The sequence below is a fragment of the Ceratotherium simum genome, chromosome 20, assembly GCF_057802395.1.
Source record: "Ceratotherium simum simum isolate JZ-2026a chromosome 20, ASM5780239v1, whole genome shotgun sequence".
NCBI classification, from domain to species: domain Eukaryota; kingdom Metazoa; phylum Chordata; class Mammalia; order Perissodactyla; family Rhinocerotidae; genus Ceratotherium; species Ceratotherium simum.
This window is the reverse complement of record NC_141919.1, coordinates 34,905,059-34,926,033: the sequence shown is the minus strand read 5'-3', so window position 1 is coordinate 34,926,033 and position 20,975 is coordinate 34,905,059. Positions and strand designations below refer to the sequence as shown.

General features: G+C 35.3%; 1 protein-coding gene across 4 annotated transcripts in view; it reads left to right on the top strand.

The window, feature by feature from the left end:
• Positions 1-20,975, top strand: part of ZDHHC21 (zDHHC palmitoyltransferase 21) — an 80,079-nt gene that overhangs the window by 36,889 nt on the left and 22,215 nt on the right. For all 4 annotated transcript variants that reach the window (XM_087444604.1, XM_087444603.1, XM_087444601.1 and 1 more), the window contains one exon: positions 16,030-16,146. In XM_087444604.1, the coding sequence (XP_087300730.1) occupies positions 16,030-16,146 (117 nt within the window). The remainder of the gene's footprint in view (positions 1-16,029; positions 16,147-20,975) is intronic.

Below are 20,975 nucleotides of genomic sequence, written 5' to 3'. Positions count from 1 at the left end.
GTTTGTCTATTTTATCTTTAAAAAAAACCACCTTTTAGTTTCCTTCATCTTTTCTATTGTCTTTTTAGTCTCTATTTCATTTATTTCTGCTCTTATCTTTGTTATTTCCTTCCTTCTACTAACTTTCGGCTTGGTTTGTTCTTTTTCTAGTTCCTTGAGGTGTAAGTCTGTTTGAGATTTTTTTTTTAATTAATGTAGGCATTTATTGCTATGAACTTCCCTCAAAATTGTTTCTGCTGCTTCCCATGAGTTGTGGTATGTTGTATTTACATTTTCATTTGCCTCAAGATAGTTTTTGATTTCCTCTTTGACCCGTTGGTTGTTCAGTAGTATGTTGTTTAATCTCCACATGTTTGTGAATTTTCCAGTTTTCTTCTTGTAATTGATTTCCAGTTTCATACCATTGTGGTTGCAAAAGATGCTTGATGTGATTTCCATCTTCTTAAATTTATTAAGACTTTTTTTTGTGGCCTAATATATGATCTGTCCTGGAGAATATTCCGTGTGCCTTGAGAAGAATGTGTATTCTGCTGCTGTTGGATGGAATGATCTGTAAATGTCTATGTCCATCTGGTCTAACATGTAGTTTAAGTCTAGTGTTTCCTTATTGATTTTCTATCTGGATGATCAATCCATTGTTTAAACTGAGGTATTGAAGTCCCCTACTATTATTGTATTGCTGTCTATTTCTCCCTTCAGGTCTGTTAATATCTGCTTTATGTATTTAGGCCTCATATGTTGCATGCGTATGTATTTAGAAAGGTTATATCCTCCTGTTGGATTGACCCCTTTACCCCTTTATTATTATATATTGACCGTCTTTGTCTCTCATTATAGTCTTTGGCTTAAATTCTACTTTGTCTGGTATAAGTATGGCTACCTCTGCTTTCTTTTGGTTTCTATTTGCGTGAAATATCTTTTTCCATCCCTTCACTTCCAGTCTGTGTGTCCTTAAAGCTGAAATGAATCTCTTATAGGCACCATATAGTTGAGTCTTGTTTTTTTGTATCCATTTAGCCATTCTATTTCTTTTGATTGGATAGTTTATTCTCTTTACATTTAAAGTAATTATTGATCGGTATGGACTTAACTATTGCCATTTTGTTAATTGTTTTCTGGCGGTTTTGTAATTCCTGTGTTATTTCTTCTTCTCTTGGCTCTCTTCCTTTGTGATTTGATGATTTTCTGTAGTGGTGTGCCTGATGTGTAGGGGTCACTCAGCTAGTTTCTGGATTTTTTTCAAAGGGAGTTTCTCCCTGTGTAGCCGTAGATTCAGCATGTCTGTGGGAAGAGTTCAGTTCAGGAGCCTCATCTGGTGACATCTTGGATGAGAACTCCTACGAGTTTTTTTGGTCTTTATATTTTAGCAGTTATTCTATGATGTGCTTCATTGTTGTTTTCTTTGCATTTTTCCTATTTGAGAATTTATATAACTTCTTGACTCTGGCTTGATGACATTCTTAAGTTATGGACATTTCATGGTAAGTCACTTCAAATATTACTTCTGCCTAATTTTTTCTCTTGCATTTCTGGGATTCTAATTATATGTACATGAGATCTCACTGCACTGTGTAACTTTTGCAGTCTTTTCTGCATTTTCTTTTTTTTTTCTCTGTGCTTCTGACTATTTTCTACTGACCTAATCAGCTCTTCTGCTCTAATTTACTGTCAATTATTGAGTTATTAATTCAGTTATGTTTTTATTAATTCAGTTATTATGTTTTTCACTTTCTGTTGAGTTATTAATTCAGTTATTATGTTTTTATAACTGTTGAGTTATTAATTCAGTTATGTTTTTCACTTTCAGAATTTCCATTTGATACTTCTTTTCATAGATTACTTCTCTGGTAAAATTCTCCATTTGTTATCTATATTTCTGAACATTTTAGTTAAAGTAATTTTAATATCTATGTCTGATAACTTCAATATTGAGATCAATTTGTGGGTCTGTTTCTGTTGACTTTTTTTTTCTTCTCTCTCATAGTTTCCAGACATTTGGTCCTTTCTTCTGACAGATCTGATAAGTTTTGTTGGATACTGGGCATTTTGTATGACAAATTGTAGAAGATCTGATTGATGTTTTCTTTTTGAAGATATAATTTACTCCTTTTTTTGGACAGGCAATAGGAGAAGGCTCATCTTGATCCAATCAAGGGTTTGTATAACAAATATTTCTAAGGCTAAATAATAGAACATTGGTCTTAATACGGCAGTTCTTTTGAAGATGACATTTATTGTGTTTATTGAGATTTTGCAAGGATTTATGATTATTGGTTTTGTCTTTGTGAAGGTCTAGTTTCAGTTTGCCTTTTCTCTTATATATAGCCTTCAGGAGTCTCAGCTGAAAAACTTAGGTGTTCACTGTGGATTGTGCCTTCTCCTTGTTGTTCCCCCAGCTTTGTGAGATTACAGAACGCTCTGAGTCTCCACTTCTACTCGACCTTTCATGCAATACTGCCTATAAATTGGCAAGTACCTTAAGGTAAAAAGCAGTGTAGACTATAGGACTCACCTTAATACATTTCTACTCTCTCTGGAATCTTGGCCTTTTAAGTCCTGGCTAGTTTGGCTACTTTCTCTTGCCTTCAGTCTGCTGTTTATTTATCAGTCTGCTGTTTATTTATCAATTAGTTGGATGTTATTTGGCTTTTAGTAGTGTTCTCACTGGGAGAGTTAGTCTCATACAGTCTCTTCCCTTATAGGTGTCATTGGCAGTAGCATTTTGTTTAAACATGTCTTCCCAAGAGATTCTAATCAGTGCTGCCAACTGCACAACTCAGGTCATAGTCTGCGTAAACAGCATGCTGTGGAGGGATACAGAACAATATTCCTGTAGCCGTAAGGCTTGAGAGCTGTAGTGCTGTAGGGATGAGACTTGTGATGGACTTTACAGTATAGGTAGAGATTAACTAGGGGGAGTGATGAAGGAAGTCATTGCCGGACAAGAGAACAACAAAAGGCTTGAGGCAGAAATTGGAATAATTGGGTTTAAGGTCAAATCTGTTCTAAAATACTAATATACTGTGTAGCAAATATTCTAAGGCTAAATAATAGAACGTTGTGCTTTCTATAGCATTTCTTTTGGTGATGACATTTATTGTATTTTTTAATAAAGATAGAAAAAATTACCAGTAATTTCAATATAAAAGTCACCGTTGTTACCATTAACATAAAAAAAAAATAATGTTTTGTAGTGGAATATTCCTCAAACAATCCTACTCCACCAGTTTTTTTCCTAAGTCCTTGTGTGTGTTTCTTTCATTTTTCTCTAAAACAAACAAACAAAAAACTATATCCAGCTCCTCATTTTGTGTGTAAAGCTGGCCAGATAGTGTCAGAAACCTTGTTCATTGACCTTTTATCTTTTCCATTATTTGGGATATGGAGTAAAGATCCCCAAATGTCCCTAATTATCTTTGAAGATTATATTAATGAGTACCATGCATCTTTCTTGTGGAGGTAAGTACAGTTAAAGTATGCCATGGGCTTTGACCCTATTTTCTCTGTCAGCCAGAGGATATGAAAGCTTGTTGGCATTCTTCTTTATACCCTTTCAGGTAGGTAGATGGCAGCATAGTAGCTTTTCTAGCCCGTCTTTAAATTCTAAAGCTCAGTGCTTGCTCTCTGAGTAGGAAAAGAAAGTGTTAACTCTTCCTTAGGTTTTTGTTTCTTTTGTTCTGTTTTGTTTTTTAAGATGAAAGTGTTTATTCATTAAACAAAAGAAAAAATGGATTGCCCTTTAAACTTTGTTGTAATGGCACTTAACCTGTATTCAGTAGAAAACTGGTACATTACAGTTAGGCACATGGGAAAGAGGGAGTTGAGAGAAAGCAGGCTGTTCACACACCCTGGGTAATGAAGGGTTTGGGACCCTGATTTTCTCCCATTTCTCTCTTCTCTTAGCTTTCTCTTTTAAGGGGAGTTCTTTCTGTGCTGGATTGTTTTCATTGCTTTGCAACTGCCTCATTGTTTTTTAGAGTAACTTAATGCTTTTTAGGTTTCTTCTTCATCTTTACTTTTAAAATACCCATCTATCATGGACTTGCAAGGATTTATATGTTTTTACTATGTGCAGTTTTGAGGAAATACTTTAATGTATCCTTTAATGAGGGAAGGAGGTGGTAAAAGGTGTAGGAGATAAGGAATTTATTCATCATGGATCAATGCCCAAAATAAGGATTTATTTTTAAGCTATACATACTGATTTATATTCTAAGTTATATACTGAAGACTTACAAACCTAAGAAGAATTAGTATTACTATCTTCTTTGTGAAGAGTAACAAAAAAAATCTCAAAATTCTCATTTAATATTAAGAGAAAAATTCATATCTAGACAAATTACAGAAACTTTAATAGGTGTCTTTCTAAATAAATGGGAATGAATTAAACATTTTTAGTTAGAATCACAGAATCCAAAATCAATAAGAGTTACAAGCTTACTTTGAGATATTTGGAGATTTTCAAATGTTAGATGTCAAATTAGTTTGACCATGATTTGCACTTATCATGCCAATATAATGTTAAATTTTACTTAAAACTGCTCTTGAGACTAATGTCTTGCTTTAAGTAGTTATTGAGAGGAAAATTATTTTAAATTTATTTCAAAATCTGTAGATTGCAGAATGATTCTCATTTTAAATGAATAAAATAGATGGATATTAAAGAAAATGAATTTTCTCTGACCAAGGTCCATATTTGACTATTTTTTACATAGTTATTTTAAATGTTTATAAGTAAATGCCTGGTCATTTAGCATATTATTAAATTATAATAATGTGTTTAATTTCATTGTATGCTAGTTGTTTACCAAAACCAATATTAGAAAATTATAGCTTTTTAATTAAATATGAAGGAAGGTATCACTATACTTAGAGAGTATACTTTCTAAAATTTATTATTTGTTGATTCATGAATATTTCATTAGTCATATATTTCATGATTTTTACTTTATATTATTCCGGATGTGTAAGCATTTGATTACTGAAAAATGTCAACTCATTTAAAATATCCCTGAGGGGATAAATATATGGTTCCCATTGTACAGATAAGATGACTGAGATTCAGAGAGGTCCAATAACTTGTCCAAGCAGAGAATTACCCCTTGGCAGGGGTGTGATTTGGTCTGATTTCTGTCTTTCCCTAAGTCAGTGTTCTTTCTATGCTATCAAGCTGCTATTCCAATTTTTGCATTTTTCCCTGAGGAAATTTTTTAGCAATATTATTTTAGCATTGTTCATTTAAAAACAATACAGATTAAAAAATACTCAAGCATCACAAAATCTGCTCTTCAGAGAAAGCTCATTGAATCTCCTGACTGGTAAATTCATACTTGGCAGTTCTCATTTTTCGTTGAGGCAACCCATTTTTAGTAGTTTATGTAATATAAAGAATGTCAAAATACATCTTATAAAGGCATTATTGTGGGTTAAAAATATTTTTAAAACTATATACCTGCTGGCAATCTAGGCGATACTGTCTCTACATGAGAAAATAAGAGGTTGCTTTCTTTTTAAATAAATAATTTGTGGCTATCAGTGTAGAGATTATGCAACTAATCATTTGTGGCATACCATTTTAGTTCTAAAGTTATATCTTTCAAATTGTTTTCAGATGAAGTAGATTCAGATAATTTCTAATTGATTTTTTTATACCTATTTTTATGTGAAGGGCAAAAACTAATATACTAACTGCATTTAAGGCTATGGGGAGAGTGACAGAAGTGGAGAAGGAAGGGAGAGAATTTCAATAAAGGACATTCTGCCAGTATTCAGAAGGGGAAAATAAATACTGTTTAGCAGTCCAGCCCACTCTTCAGCTAGGAAGATACATTATTATTCCAAATAGCTCATATCTAATAGTGTTGCCAGGGATTTGATGTCAGATATAACCATGCCACAGAATGATTTGCCTAGCTTTTTGGCTAACAAAGAACAGAAATAGCCAGAAGACTTGGTTGCAGGTAGCTTTGAATATTGATAGATCTCTTTATAATTTATTTAATCTTTTTATACAATCGAAGTATCCTGAGTACTTCTGTTATTTATTACTATTTTAAAAAATAGTTTAGGCTTTACTCAATAACCTTTGTTTTTTGTTATCTATAGGGTTATTTATCATAGTCACTTTAGAATGGATAAAATTGCTGAAATATATGTTTAGCTTTTTGGATTTTTTGGCAAGACTAATGAAGAATAGCCAGGAATAGTGTGGAATTAAGATAAATATAATGTGAGATGAAAATTATTTTTAAGGCTAGTAGAAAGATAATTTGGCATTTTTGTTCATATATCCTGAAATGCTAGTGGAGATATTATCTCTTGGTAAAATTTTTCTTTTTTTTTTGTAGGGAAAAAAACAGTTTTAGAATATCCTATTTTTCTAACAATTGTCAATTCTATGTGTCAGTATATCCCTGTGACTTTAGTGACAGATGGAACACAGAAACCTTATAATACATCTTGACATTGCCCTGCACTACCAGGTCTACTGAGTATATGTCCTCATTAAATTTGTTTATATGGCTGATTATTTATGAATATTATAGCAGTTAGCATAAAAGGTTTAGCAGTTTTTATTTCTCTATAGAATGTTTTAGTCACTTTGAGTTTAAATAGTTAAACCCTGGCAGCAATTTTATTGTCTCGTTTCTCTTTTACTTTTACCAAAAACTATAGCACCATATTAAATGGTAAATTTAGCCAGCAAATATGTTATCGTTTTCTTATTGAATTGTTCCAACTTTTCTATAGTTTTTACTGCTAAAATAAGAGAAAGCAGACAAAATGATTTTTTCTGAAATATTTTACCCTCAGCCATGAACCTGGTAGTCAAGTGCCAGTGAATTTTGTTCTCTAAGAAAGCTGCATTTGTATCTGCATCAAAATTTAATGTATAATTCTGAACAGTGATAGTCATTAGGTAGGTATGATTAGTGATTTTTTTCATTTAGTTATTAATTTTAATTAGGATTTAACAAGACTGAAAAAGTGCATTTTATCTGGGGGCTGGAGGTGAGAGAGGGATGTACAGAATAGTCCTGTACCTTCTGTTCCTGTATTTTTGAACATAATGATAAAACTTAAGCTAAGGTCCATTCCAAAAAGTGCTGATAACCATATAGATATAAGAGGATTTTATTTTATGCAAGGATAATTGCCACAGGAACCTAACCTCAGCATGTGAAGTTGGCTATTTAGCCATTTGAAAATACAAATTTGTTTACTTTAGATATCTCAGTTGTGATCTAAGCTATTTTCATTTTTGAGAAACAGACAAAACCACATCTCTCCCAGTAGTACAGTGGGGGAAAGAGGGAGACTTTGCCCCCCAGGGGACACTGGTAATGTCTGGAGACCTTTTTGGTTATCACAACTGGGAGAGTGCTACTGGCATCTAGTGGGTAGAGGCCAGGGATGCTGCTAAGTATGCTACAATGCACAGGACAGTATCCCACAACAAAGAATGATCTAGCCCAAAGTGTCAGTAGTGCTGAGGTTGAGAAACCCTTCAGTAGGAGGAAGATCACAAATACCTCACATATTGTTAATTTTTGGACTAGTCTCATAAAAACATGGAAAAAACTACATAAAAAAGATAGTTTGATGTAAAAACTATCACCATTTTGAATGTAAAATTTTATTTGTAAAATAAAGTTGTTTATTTTAAAAAATTATGAAGAACACTCATTCAATCATTCAACAAATATTGAGTGCCTACTGTGTGCACTGATCCCTGCTCTGAGAATGCAGCAGTGAATGAAACAAAGTTCCTGCATTAAGGAGCTTACATTCTTATTGGTGAGACGGGCAATAAACAAATATATGGTATACAAGATAAGTGTTATGAAGTATAATAAAGCTGGGTAAGTGATAAAGAAATAATGATTGATGGTATAGTCAGGGAAGGCCTTTCTCTTAGTGACACTGGAGCAGAGACCTGAGACTCAAGGACTGATATTAGGAGGAAGGGCTACCCAGGGAGAGGAAAGAACCAATGCCAAGACCCTGAATTGGGAGCATTCTTGACATTTCAAGGAACAGTAAGGAGGCCAGTGTACCTTGAGTGGAGTGAGTTAGGGAGAGAGTAGTAGGAGATGAATTGAGGGCTAGAATTGGAGGTGGAGACTTTGTTTTGTTAGGATATTTAGTGGTCGGGACTTTGGAAGTTGTTGCAGGGTTTTGAGCAGAGTTACACAACCTCATTTACATTTTAGAAAGAAAACTGATTGCTAGAAAGAATAAATTGAGGGAGAAGGGTAATAGTAGGAAGACCAGTTACTACACTGTTAAAATATAGTCAAAACATGAGATGACTATGGCAGTGGTGGAAGTGTTGAGAAGTGGTCCATTACAGTTTGTAGAACTAAGAAGATTTGGTGATGATTTGGATGTGGGGTATGAGATAAAAAGTGACAAGTCGGATGATTCCAAGGTTTCATGGCCTGAACAACTGGAAGAATTGAGATACCATTTACCAAAAATGGAGAAGGCTGGAGGAAGAGCAGGTTTTAGGAAGAAATTAAATATTTTGGTTTTATACATGTTTACTTTGAGATGCCTATTCAACATCCAGGAAGAGATGGTAACTAGACAGACATAGGAATCTGGATTTCAGTGGAGTGGTCTGAGCTCGATATATAAATGTGGGAGCTTTCGGCATAAAGATGGTATTTAAAGCCATGGGACCTGATAGGAGATTTTCTAGGGAGTAAGTATAGATAGAGAAGAAAAAAGCTCTGAAGATGAAGCCCTGGGCACTGTTAAATTTTGGAAGTCAGAAAAATGAGGAGGAACCAGAAAGGGGACTAAGAAGGGGCAGCCAGTGGAACAGGGGGAGAACCATGGTGAAAGAGAGGGTGAAGGAAGTTGATGGTGTGTTGAAGGAGAAATTATAACAATGTACTATGGATTGTAAACAAGTGGGGAGTCAAATGGAAGTATTGGGGGAAGGCAGTGATGGACAGTGAAATGGTGGTTGGGTCAACAGATTGGAGGTCCCATGGAGGTTGAGAATTTGTCCGCATTGATGGCCTACAGGTAGTTAGCTCGGAAGATAGGAGCTGTATTCAGAGGGCGGTGTGCTGAATTTGCAATTGTGTTATGGGTACATTTAGGAGAAATAATAAGGTATAGGATATAATCAAATAATTTGGATTGAGATTAGGGTAGAAGATAAGATTATTAAAAGAAATCAGTTCAAACAATCACAGACCACGTATTAGAAGCATTATTTGCTAGATCATAAGTAGCCAAATCTGACTCTTGGATTATTTTCGTTTAGCTTGCATCAAGAGGTAATGCCCCCCCACTCCCTAGTTTTGTAACATTTTGAAATTTTAAATTATATAATTCCAGAAGATTACCGGATAGGACTATAGGAATATTATTTCATGTAGGTGCCCCTTTCCTCCTCTGTTGGTTTGTGTGACATGTATGTCTGCATAGTACATGTTGCCTGTGTGGGTTTTTGTCTGTGTTTATGTCTGCTATTACAGGTGAGTAACAGTCTTTGTAGGTAATACTCTCTGTCTCTTCACATTTTGGGGGAGGAGACTCTGCTATTTAGATTTCGTCCTCATTTTCATTCATTCATTCAGTAAATATTGAGCACCTGCTGTGAGCTAGAGTTGGTTCTAGGCTTCAGGGACTCAACATTAAACAAAACAGGCAGGGCCGGCCCCGTGGCTTGGCGGTTAAGTGCGCGCGCTCCGCTGCTGGCAGCCCGCGTTCGGATCCCAGGCGCGCACCGACGCACCACTTCTCCGGCCATGCTGAGGCCGTGTCCCACATACAGCAACTAGAAGGATGTGCAGCTATGACATACAACAATCTACTGGGGCTTCGGGGGGAAAATAAATAAATAAATAAAATCTCAAAAAAAAAAAAAAGAGACCCAGCTTTAAACAAAACAGGCAAAAGTCCCCATCTTAAGATTACATACTACTGAGAGAGACAGACAGCACATAAATAAATACATATCAGATGGAGGTGAGTACTATGGGAAAGATGAAATAGGCCAAGGGGATAGGGAACACTGGGGTTTTTCAGTAGTTTGGTCACGGAAAAAATGAGTGTCTGATAAGGTGGTCTTTAAGCAGAGACCTGAGGAGAGTGAGGGAGTAAATGTGGATATCTGAGGAAAGAGTTTGCGAGAAGAACAATATTGCAGCCCTGACGTTATGTTTGAGAACTAGCAAGGAGATCAATGTGGTTGGATCAGAGTGGGCCAGGAGGAAAATGCTGGATGAGATCAGAGAGCCAGTCTGACTCTTCAGCTCTCTTTTTTCCCTGTCTCTTGTATCTTTTTCTGTAACTTATTTGATGTTTTTCTGGTCTCTCCTTTCACAGGCCATATGTAACTAAATTTTATTTTACATTTTGTTATATGTATTTTTAAAGAATTCTGTTTCTATTTCTAAAATTAAGAAAGTATTTTTATATTTTATATTTCACAATCATAACTTTCTTTTTACTATAATTTCGTTTTTTGTACCTTTTGTATTATAAAATATAATACACATAGAGAGGAGTGCACAAAAATAAAAACATACAGCTCAGAATTATCACAAAGCCTCTTTGAGCAATATTTATAAGATTTATTCTTTTTGTTACATTAGATATAGTTTGTTTATTTTCATTTCTATGAATATTACTATAAATATTCTAATATTTCATTTAAGATAAAACAATTTATCCATTCTATTGATGGACATTTACATTGTTTACACTTTTGGCTGTTACAAATAGTGCTGCCAGGAGCAGCCTTGTTATGTCTCTTGCTCCCGCGCATGTATAGCTAGAAGTGGTAGTGTTCAAAGGTTATGTATATGTTCCTTTAGATACTGTTAAACAATTTTCCAAATTAGTGGTACCAATTTAACCCCCACTAGTGGAGTATAAATTCAGGTTACTTCACAGCCTCTCTAATACTTGTTCATTTCGGTGGGGATGAGCAGTACTTCATTGAGTCTTAATTTGCATTTCTCCAGTGACTAATGGTATTGAGCTCCTTTTCATATATTTACTGACCATATGAATAGTCTCTTTGGTGCAGTGCTCCTAGGTATTTTGCCCATTTGGAAGGGGGGTTGTTTGACTTTTTGTTTTGATAATTGTGGGATATTTTAGATTCGAGCTTTTTTCTGATTATGTGTGTTGCAAGTATCTTCTACTCTGAGGCTTACCTTTTCACTCTCTTAATGGTTTTTTTTGATGAACAGAAGTTTTTAATTTTAATGTACTCCAACTGATCAATCTTTTCCTTTTTGGTTAGTGCTTTTTTGGGTTCAATTTAAGAAATATTTTTCTATCCCCAGATCATCAATATAATTCTCTCATATTGTCTTCAAAGTATTATATTTTTCATATTTCCACCTGGAATTGATTTTTGTGATTCTTATGAGGTTGGAATCAGGGTTTCATTTTTTCACAGATGGATATCCAATTGATTTAGCACCATTTATTGAAAAGATAATTCTTTCCACTCTGGTCTGCAGTGCCATCTTTGTCATAGACCAAGAGTCATGCATGTATATATCTGTTTCTGGTTTTTTTCTAGTCCATTGGTCTATTTGTCTGTCCTTGTGGTTGTACCACACTGTCATAACTGTAGTTTTGTAATAAATCTTGTTGTCCAGTAGAAGAGTGTTTCTTAACCTTTTTTGTCATTATTATTGCTCCCCTAAGGAGCCTTTTTAGACATTTTCTCTCCTTCCCTCTATGAAGTTAAATACTAAGGAATAAGATTTTGTCAAGAAGGATTGATTTGTGTACAGCCACAAAGCATTGTAATAGCTAAGATTTTTTTTTCCTCCAAGAACCAATTTTCTCCCTCCTTGGAGTGATACTACCCCTATTGAGAATGCGTGCAGTAAAGCAAACCTTCCCACCTTGTTCTTTTTATATAGGAGTGGTATGTTATTCTTTGTGTTTGTTCTTATGAAATTTAGAAACGGCTTACTTAACAATTTTAGAAATCAAAGTGAAATAAAAAACTCCCACACCAGCAGAGTAGATAATCTACTGGTGGGGGATTTTTATTGGGATTGTGTTAATTCTATACATCAGTTTGGATAGTTGGCATCTTTACATTACTGAGTTTCCTGGTCATAAGCATAGTATAGCTTCAAGAAGAAACTTGCTTCAAGAAGAAATTGGAAACATAGGTAGTTCTATAATCATGAGTGAGGAGTTAAAACTTTTCCTGCAAAGAATATTCACAGATTTACCAGTGAGTTCTAGCTCTATCAAAAATGAAACGGGCCGGCCCGGCCTCGCAAGCGGTTAGGTGCGCGCGCTCCGCTTTGGCGGCTTGGGGTTCGCCGGTTCGGATCCCAGGCGCACCCAACGCGCTGCTTGTCGGCCGTGCTGTGGCGGCGTCCCATATGGAGTGGAGGAGGATGGGCATGGATGTTAGCCCAGGGCCGGTCTTCCTCAGCAAAAAGATGAGGAAGATTGGCAGATGTTAGCTCAGGGCCGATCTTCGTCACAAAAAAAAAAAAAAAATGAAACAGTAATTCCAGTCTTATACAAACTCTTTAAAAGAATAGAGGGCCGGCCCCCGTGGCTTAGCGGTTAAGTGCTCCGTTACTGTCGGCCCGGGTTCGGACCCCGGGTGCGCACCGACACACTGCTTCTCTGGCCATGCTGAGGCCGCGGCCCACGTACAGCAATTAGAAGGCTGTGCAACTATGACATACAGCTATCTACTGGGGCTTTGGGGGGTGGTGAAGAATAGAAAATTAGAAGGAGCTCTCCCCAGCTCGTTTTATGTGTATAGCATATGGTGGATACATAACCTATCAAAGATGATAAGAGAAAGAAAGAAAACTATAGACTAGTCTGATTATGAACATAGATAAACAACTCCTAAACAAAATATTAGCAAACTGAATCTGGTTATATATAATCAGCCTGATGAAGTTGAGTTTATCTTAGGACTGAAAGGTTGTTTTTAAGTTAGAAAATCAGTCAGTCTATTTTATGACATTAGCAGATTAGAAACAAAATCATATATCTGAAGACAATATATGTAGCAATGTATGAAGACAAAGATAAAATTCAGCATCCATTCACATCGTAAACTCTTAGCAAACTAGAACTAGAGAACTTCTTTAGTGAGATGAAAGGTTTCCAAAAAAAAAAACCCCACAAAACACAACACAAGAACTATAGCATGCTTAATGGTGAAATGTTGACCTCTTTCCCTCCAAGCTCGGGGACAAGGCATTGACGCCCACTATGCCCCTATCACCATTGTTATTAAACATAGGGCTAGGAGTTCTGGTCAGTGCAGTGAGGGAAGAGAAAGAAAGAAACGGTATAACTACTGAAAGAGAAAACTGTCATTACTCTTAGATGATATCATTGTGTAAATAATTTATCTGTAGATTCTTTGGATTTTTAAGAAAGTTTAAGAAGTGTGACTACAAAACAAGATTTTAAAAAAACAATTCTATTTCTGTATGCTAACAAACAACCTTTAGACAATGAAATTAAAAGCAAAACCATTTATAATAAAATCAAGAAACTGAAAGTTCCTAAATTAAATGTGACAAAACAAATACAAAACCTCTAGGGGGAAAATTGTAAAGCCTAATGGAGAGACGATGTTATATGTGTGTGTACATCTAAGTGTATGTTGTAACTTGAAAATCTAATTTTAAAATTTTTATGGAAATAAAAATTATCTAGAATAGCCAAGACATTCTTGAAAAAGAACAAATGGGGTGACTTGGCCTACTAGGTATGGAGAGTTATTACAAAGCCATAGTAACCAAGATGTGTGTCAGTGGTACAGGGATGAACAAATAAACCGAGAACACAGAACAGAGAGCCCACATCAGACTCATGCTTGTATGGACACTTGACCTCTGATCACTGAGGAAAGGACAGCTTTTTAAATAAACCGTGCAGGAACAATTGGATCCATATAGTAAAAGTAAATTCAGACCCCTGTATTTCACTGTGCACAAAAGAATAGACATCATTGCCAGGTGGATTGGTGACTTAAATGTGAAAGACAAAACTATAAAGTTTTTAAAGGGTTTAGAAGATTTATATAGGAGAATGTTGTTATATCCTCAGGGTTGGGAAAGATTTCTTAAACAGGAAATAAAAAGCACTAAAGGAACATATTGATAAATTGGACTACAATAAAATTAAGAACTTGGGGTTATCAAAAGATGCCATGCAGAGAGTGAAAAGATAGACTCAGAGCAGGAGAAGATATTTGCAATATGCAACTGAAGCACGGTAGTATCTAAATGAATCAGGAACCTTTACCTTTAGGGTAGGGATGAGGGGGAGAATGTGATGGGGAAGGAATGCACAGAGGAAAGCCTCTGTGTGGTTTCAAATGTTCTTGTTCTTGAGAGGTAGTGTTACTTTTCTCTAAACTGAATTTAGTTGTACTAAAGTTATACTAGCAGATCTGGATGAGGGTGGCTCATAACGTATGATAAATTGAGGTAGCTGGTAGATGTTTGAGGGGTGAGCGTGTGTGTTGTGTATTCCTCTGTAGCTTGGTTTGGCTGGGTGCAGTTTTCCTCGTTTCATCTAGGGTTTCTTGCAGATAAAATCATGCATAAGCAAACATAAAAAACTTGCTATGCTCAAATTTTTGCTTAACATATCCGTCATGTTGGAACCAATTTGTGTTTCCAAACAGCATTACAGCAGAACTTACTGTACTTAATTTTTTATATTATTCTTATCCCCATCTTTTCATCTTTACATATTTTGTAAGGATTCTGCTTTAGGTTCTTTTTACTGAAGTTTTGAAATGACTGCTACATAGCACCTTAAGTGTCTTGGTGAATTTTCAGTTTTTCCAGGCTAATGAATTGAGTGATTTGGGTGTGGAATCAGATTTTTGCTTGTCTGGTGAATGATCACAGTGATATGTAGAAGAGCATCAGTTCTTTTGTTTCGAGCAAGTGCATTATGTTATGTTCAGTGACCTCCCTGTCTTTGGTATTGCTACCAGGATACCTCTAAGCCTTTACCTGAATCAGTATTAAAAAGCATGTTGGTGGTTATGTTTTTGGGGTCCTTCCTATTCGTTTGTTGCTTTTTTCTCCTGTGGCTGTTTTATTCCAAAGCTTAGCAACAACAGGGTTCAGGAGAAGTCTTTGCTCTTTCATTCTCTCACTCTGGTCTGTCTGCTTGGTAACAGTGAGGGTCATGAAATGCTTCTCCTTTTTTTCCTGTCCTTCCACCATGATTTCTTTGGTTCACGTTCAAGACCCTCATTTTTATACCCAGAGCCAGAAAATCAGCTTTCCCCTACAGCATTTCCATTTCTTCCTCCTGTCTAGGCATTCCTTTATGTTTCTACTGTCCTCTCTGCACACATCCCTGTTAGAGCAAATATCACATTGTTTTGGAGTTTTGCAAAGTAGGACTCTCTTTCTAAATGAACTGCATACTTCTTGAGGCCATGGACCATATCTTTATCATTTTTGCATTTCTACTACGTAGCATAGTGCTTGGCAGTGGTAGTTGGGTGAGTGGATGGATGAATGAATGAAGTGGGCTTGAAGAGAGCTGTCTATATGATCCTGTTATTTATGTTTCCCCCTCGTTTTGACTAAGTTAGATAATCTCTAGGTATCTTGGTCACTTGAAGTTTAATACTATGAATCAGGCTTGTGCATTCAAGCTTTTTAGCAATACAATACTAAAATTTCCTTTTGTCGAATCAAAGATTCAACATGTTTTGTTTTTGTTTTTGGAGAATTTTTTCTACAGATAGTAAATGAGCATGGCTCATTTGCAACTTTAGAATTGAGGTTTTTTGACACACTAGAGTAGTAAAATCCTGTTTTTCAGCTTGCTACTATGAATTAAAAACAATTGTTTTTGAAATTTTCAAATATTTATGTATTAAGTGAAAGAAACTCAAAAACGAGGAGAGTAGTTCTTTTAAGTTAATAAGGGGAAATGTTATGGCTCAATTCTTGATTATTATTATAACTATAAGTAACTTATCGAATTGTTTTTAAGACTTTCTTTTTTTTCCTCTTATAGGACCTCTTTGTTGTTAGACATGAATTGGCCATAATGAGACTAGCTGCCTTTATGGGCATTACTATGTTAGTTGGAATAACTGGACTCTTTTATACTCAACTAATTGGCATCATCACAGTAAGTATATTTTTAATGTAAAGTAATGTATTTATGAACATAATTATGAAATTAAGTCTAAAAAGTTACAGAAAGTTTAGAAATTAAAGGAGAAATTACCCCTAGTCATTTATATATTCTCATTTCCATATCCCTGTGTAATTTTAAGATAGTTATAATCAGTGTAGAGAGTGTACATACGATTTTGTATCCTGCTTTTAAAAATTAACATAAAGTATTTTTTATATGGCTACAGACATTTAGTTTTTAATAGTTGGATATACTCTGTTTAGTGAATATACCATATTTTAATTAACCGTTTTCCTGTCGATCAGCCTCTAGTATGCAATCATTTTTTTCTGTATTACAAATAACATTACTTTGAACACCTCTTTTTTTCCTCTTTAAACTATTTATTTAAAGTAAATTCCCAAAAATGGAGTTGTTAGTAGAAACATTTTATTAGTAATTGTCTTAATTTTTTTGCATGTATTTATTTGCCAAATGGGATTTATCACAACAGAGAAGATCAAAAAGTGAGAAAAATATTGAGTAAGGATTTAAATGTTTGGTAATACACTACATTGCAGAAGATGTAGGATGAAAGACTTTCTCCTACGTTATTGGTGGGAGTGTAATTGGTATAACTTTTTTGAAGGGCACATTATCAATGTCTATCAAAATTTACAATGCACAGTCCTTTTGACCAACCTCTACAAATTTATTTTGTAGGGACTATTTATTCATATGTTTGTAAATAAACACGTATGTTAAAAAAGATCTCAATTATTATATTATATATAACATATGTTGTGTATGAAAACTTGTGTTTACCAGAATATATTCAGTGAAAAAATCAGGTAGTAAGAAAAAAATGCATCAAAACTTACTGTAAAGCAACAGTAATCAAGAAAGTGTGGTACTGGCATAAGGACAGACATATAGATGAATGAAATAGAATTGAGAGTCCAGAAATATACACATATATCAATTGATTTTCAACAAGGGTGGTTGAAGACTATTCAGTGGGGGAAAGAAAAGTCTTTTCAACAAACGCTGCTGGGACAAATAGATATCCGCATGCAAAAGAATGAAGTTGGACCCTTACCTCACACCATATACATAAATGGATATTAACTGAAGATGGATCATAGACTTAAATGTGAGATCTAAAATTATAAAACTCTTGGGGCCGGCCTGGTGGCGCAAGCGGTTAAGTGCATGCATCGCTGCGGCGGCCTGGGGTTCGCCAGTTCAGATCCCAGGCATGCACCGAAGCACTGCTTGGCAGGCCATGCTGTGGCGGCATCCCATATACAGTAGAGGAAGATGGGCACGGATGTTAGCTCAGGGCCAATCTTCCTCAGAAAATAAGAAAGAGGAGGGTTGGCATCGGATGTTAGCTCAGGGCTGATCTTCCTCACAAAAAAATAAATAAAAAAATATAATAAAATTATAAAACTCTTAGAAGAAAACATTGGAATAAATCTTGGATTAGGGAATAGTATCTTAGATATGACACCAAAAGTACAAGCAACCAAAGGAAGAAAAAAAAAATTGGGCTTAACCAAACTATGAACTTTTGTGCTTCAAGGGACACTATCAAGGAACTGAAAAGAAAGCTCACAGAATGGGAGAAAGTATTTGCAAATCATATATCTGATAAGGGACTTGTATCTAGAATAAAGAACTCTTATAACTCAATAATAAAAAGATAACAATTAAAACATGGGCAGGGCCGGCCCCGTGGCTTGGTGGTTAAGTGAGCGCGCTCCACTGCTGGCGACCCGGGTTCGGATCCCGGGCTCGCACCGACGCGCTGCTTCTCCGGCCATGCTGAGGCCGCGTCCCACATACAGCAACTAGAAGGATGTGCAGCTATGACACACAACTATCTACTGGGGCTTTGGGGGGAAAAATAAATAAATAAAATCTTTAAAAAAAAAAAAAAAAAAAAAAAACATGGGCAAAGGATCTGAATGGGCATTTCTTCAGCAAGATATGCAAATGGACAATAAATACATGAAAGGATACTCAACATCATTGGTCATCAGGGAAATGAAAATCAAAACTGTAATGAGGTACCACTTCACACACAGTAGGATGGCTATAATAAAAAAAGATAATAACAAAGGTTGGTGAGGATTTAGAGGAATCAGAACCCTCATACACTGCTAGTGGGAATGTAAAATGGTGCAAATACTTTAGAAAACAGTCTGGCAGTTCTTTAAAAAGTTAAACGTAGAGTTATCATTTGATTCAGCAGTTCCACTCCTAGGTATGTAGCCAAGAAAAATGAAATGTTATGTCCACACAAAAACTTGTACATGAATATTTATAGCAGTATTATTCGTAATAGCCCAAAACTGACAATCCAAATATCTATCAGCTGATGAAATGATACAAGAAATATGGTATATCCATACAATGGAATATTATTCTGCCATAAAAAGAAGTGAAGTATTGATACGTGCTACAATGTGGATGAACCTTGAAAACATCCTAAGTGAAAGAAACCAGTCACAAAAAGTCACATATTTGTCTGATTCCATTTATATGAAATGTTCAGAATAGGCAAGTCTTTGGAGACAGAAAGTAGATTAGTGGTTGCCTAGGGTTGGGGAGCTAGGAGTGCTGGAAGTGATGGCTAAAGGGTACAGAGTTTGTTTCATGGGGTGATGAACATGTTCTAAAATTAATTTTGGTAAATGGCTGCATGACTCTGTGAACATACTAAAAAACCATTGAACTGTACGCTTTAAGTTGGTGAATTGTATGGTATATGAATTATATCTTGATAAAGCTGTTATCAAAAAAAAGAAGAGAATATTTCTAGCATAAGTTAAATGTTAATTTTATTCATTTTTTCATTTTCATTCATTTATTCATTCATTTTGTATATAGTTTGTTGATTTCCTTTATTTTCTGTTAAGGTCCTTTTCTGTTATTCATTAACAAGAAATGTTAATAAAAACATTAACTTGCAGGGCCGACTCCGTGGCGTAGCAGTTAAGTGCGCACGCTTTGCTGCTGGTGGCCGGGGTTAGGATCCCGGGGGTGCACGGACGCACCGCTTGTCAGGCCATGCTGTGGCCGTGTCCTGTATAAAGTGGAGGAAGGTGGGCATGAATGTTAGCTCAGGGTCAGTCTTCCTTAGCAAAAAGAGGAGGATTGGCATGGATGTTAGCTCAGGGCTGATCTTCCTCACACTCACACACACACCCACACACCCACCCACACACACACACTAAATAAATAAATATTAAAAAAAACCAAAACATTAACTTTCAGAAAAAGAAATAATACAGGAGATATCTATCTCTCTATCTCTATATCCCTCTGTCTCATTTCAAACTGTCCATCTGTCGATCCATTGTATGTTTTGATACATATCAAAGTAAATTGCAGGCATCAAATAGTTCACCATGCAAATCATTAATTAGAGCTCAATGCTTGTTTACATTTTTTTCCTTTGAGACAAAATTTACATACAATGAAAGGCATACATTTAAGTACTATTTGATAAGCTCTAACCAGTGCACCCATGTGCAACCCAAACCCCTTTCACAATACAGAATGTTACCATCACCCCAGGAAGTTCCCTCATGCCTCATATCAGTAAGTCCGCATCCTCCGCAGAGGCACCATTGATCTGATTTTTTTTTTTTTTTGCCATAGGTTAATATTGATTATAGAGTTTCATATGTACCCATTTATTGAAGTCTTCTTTCACTCAATATAATGTTTTTTGATTCATCCATGTTGTTGCATGTATTGATAATTCCTTTTTATTGCTGAGTAGTATTCCATTGTATGACTAAACCACTATTTATTTATCCATTCTATTTATAGACAACTGGTCTGGTTCCAGATTTTGGCAATTATGAATAAAACTTCTGTTAACATTCTTGTTCCAGTTTTTTTGTGAAACATGTTTTCATTTTCTTGGGTATATATCTAGGAGACTAATTGCTGGGTCACTTAAGATAGATTTATCTTTTATTTCGTAAGAAACTGCCAGACCCTTTTCCCAAGTAACTGTACCATTTTGCACTCTTACCAACGATGTATGAGAATTCTGGTCTCCACACCCTCGTCAACATTTGTTATTGTCAGTCTTTTTAATTACATCTATTCTGGTAGTTTTAATAGTATCTTTTTTTAATTTGCATTTCCCTGATGACTATTGATATTGAACCCTTCTTCATGTGTTTATTGGCTGCTCATAGATTATATAATGTTTGTTTAAATATATTTTTATTATTATTTAACTTGAAATATTTTCTGCTACCTCTTGTGATTTCTTTGATGATGATATTAATAACAATGCTGAGGATGAGAGTAGGTCTTCCCCTCAAATCTTTTTTCTTTACTTTTATACAAATTAATAATTACTTTATAGTCTGTTCAGAAGTCATGTCAAAATTTCCAGATTATGCTTGCATTTTTTGGATTTCCACTTTTAAATTTATTAAGATCGTTGATATGTATTTATGTCCCCTGAAATAGGATTTCTCAGATTTCCCCATTTTCTTATGATTAATGACTGGAAATGGTCGTTTGGGAACATCCCTGCTAAGGTGTCAAGTTGCTTAGGAGGGCCGTCAGGGTTTGTAGCTGAGGGTAACAATTCCTTCTCACCTGGCAGCCCTACTAGCTTCAGAGAGTGGAGTTTGGCAGCAAAGGCTTCAAGATCTTTTAAGAATCCCTACTCTAAAATTTTAGCATTCACTTCTGAGTTGGACATAAAGTTATGTATCATATATTTTGGTTTTTAAAGAATGTATAACATCAGGTTCTATTCTGACTCGATTCCATACTACATGTTAATATTAATTTTCAAATTGCAC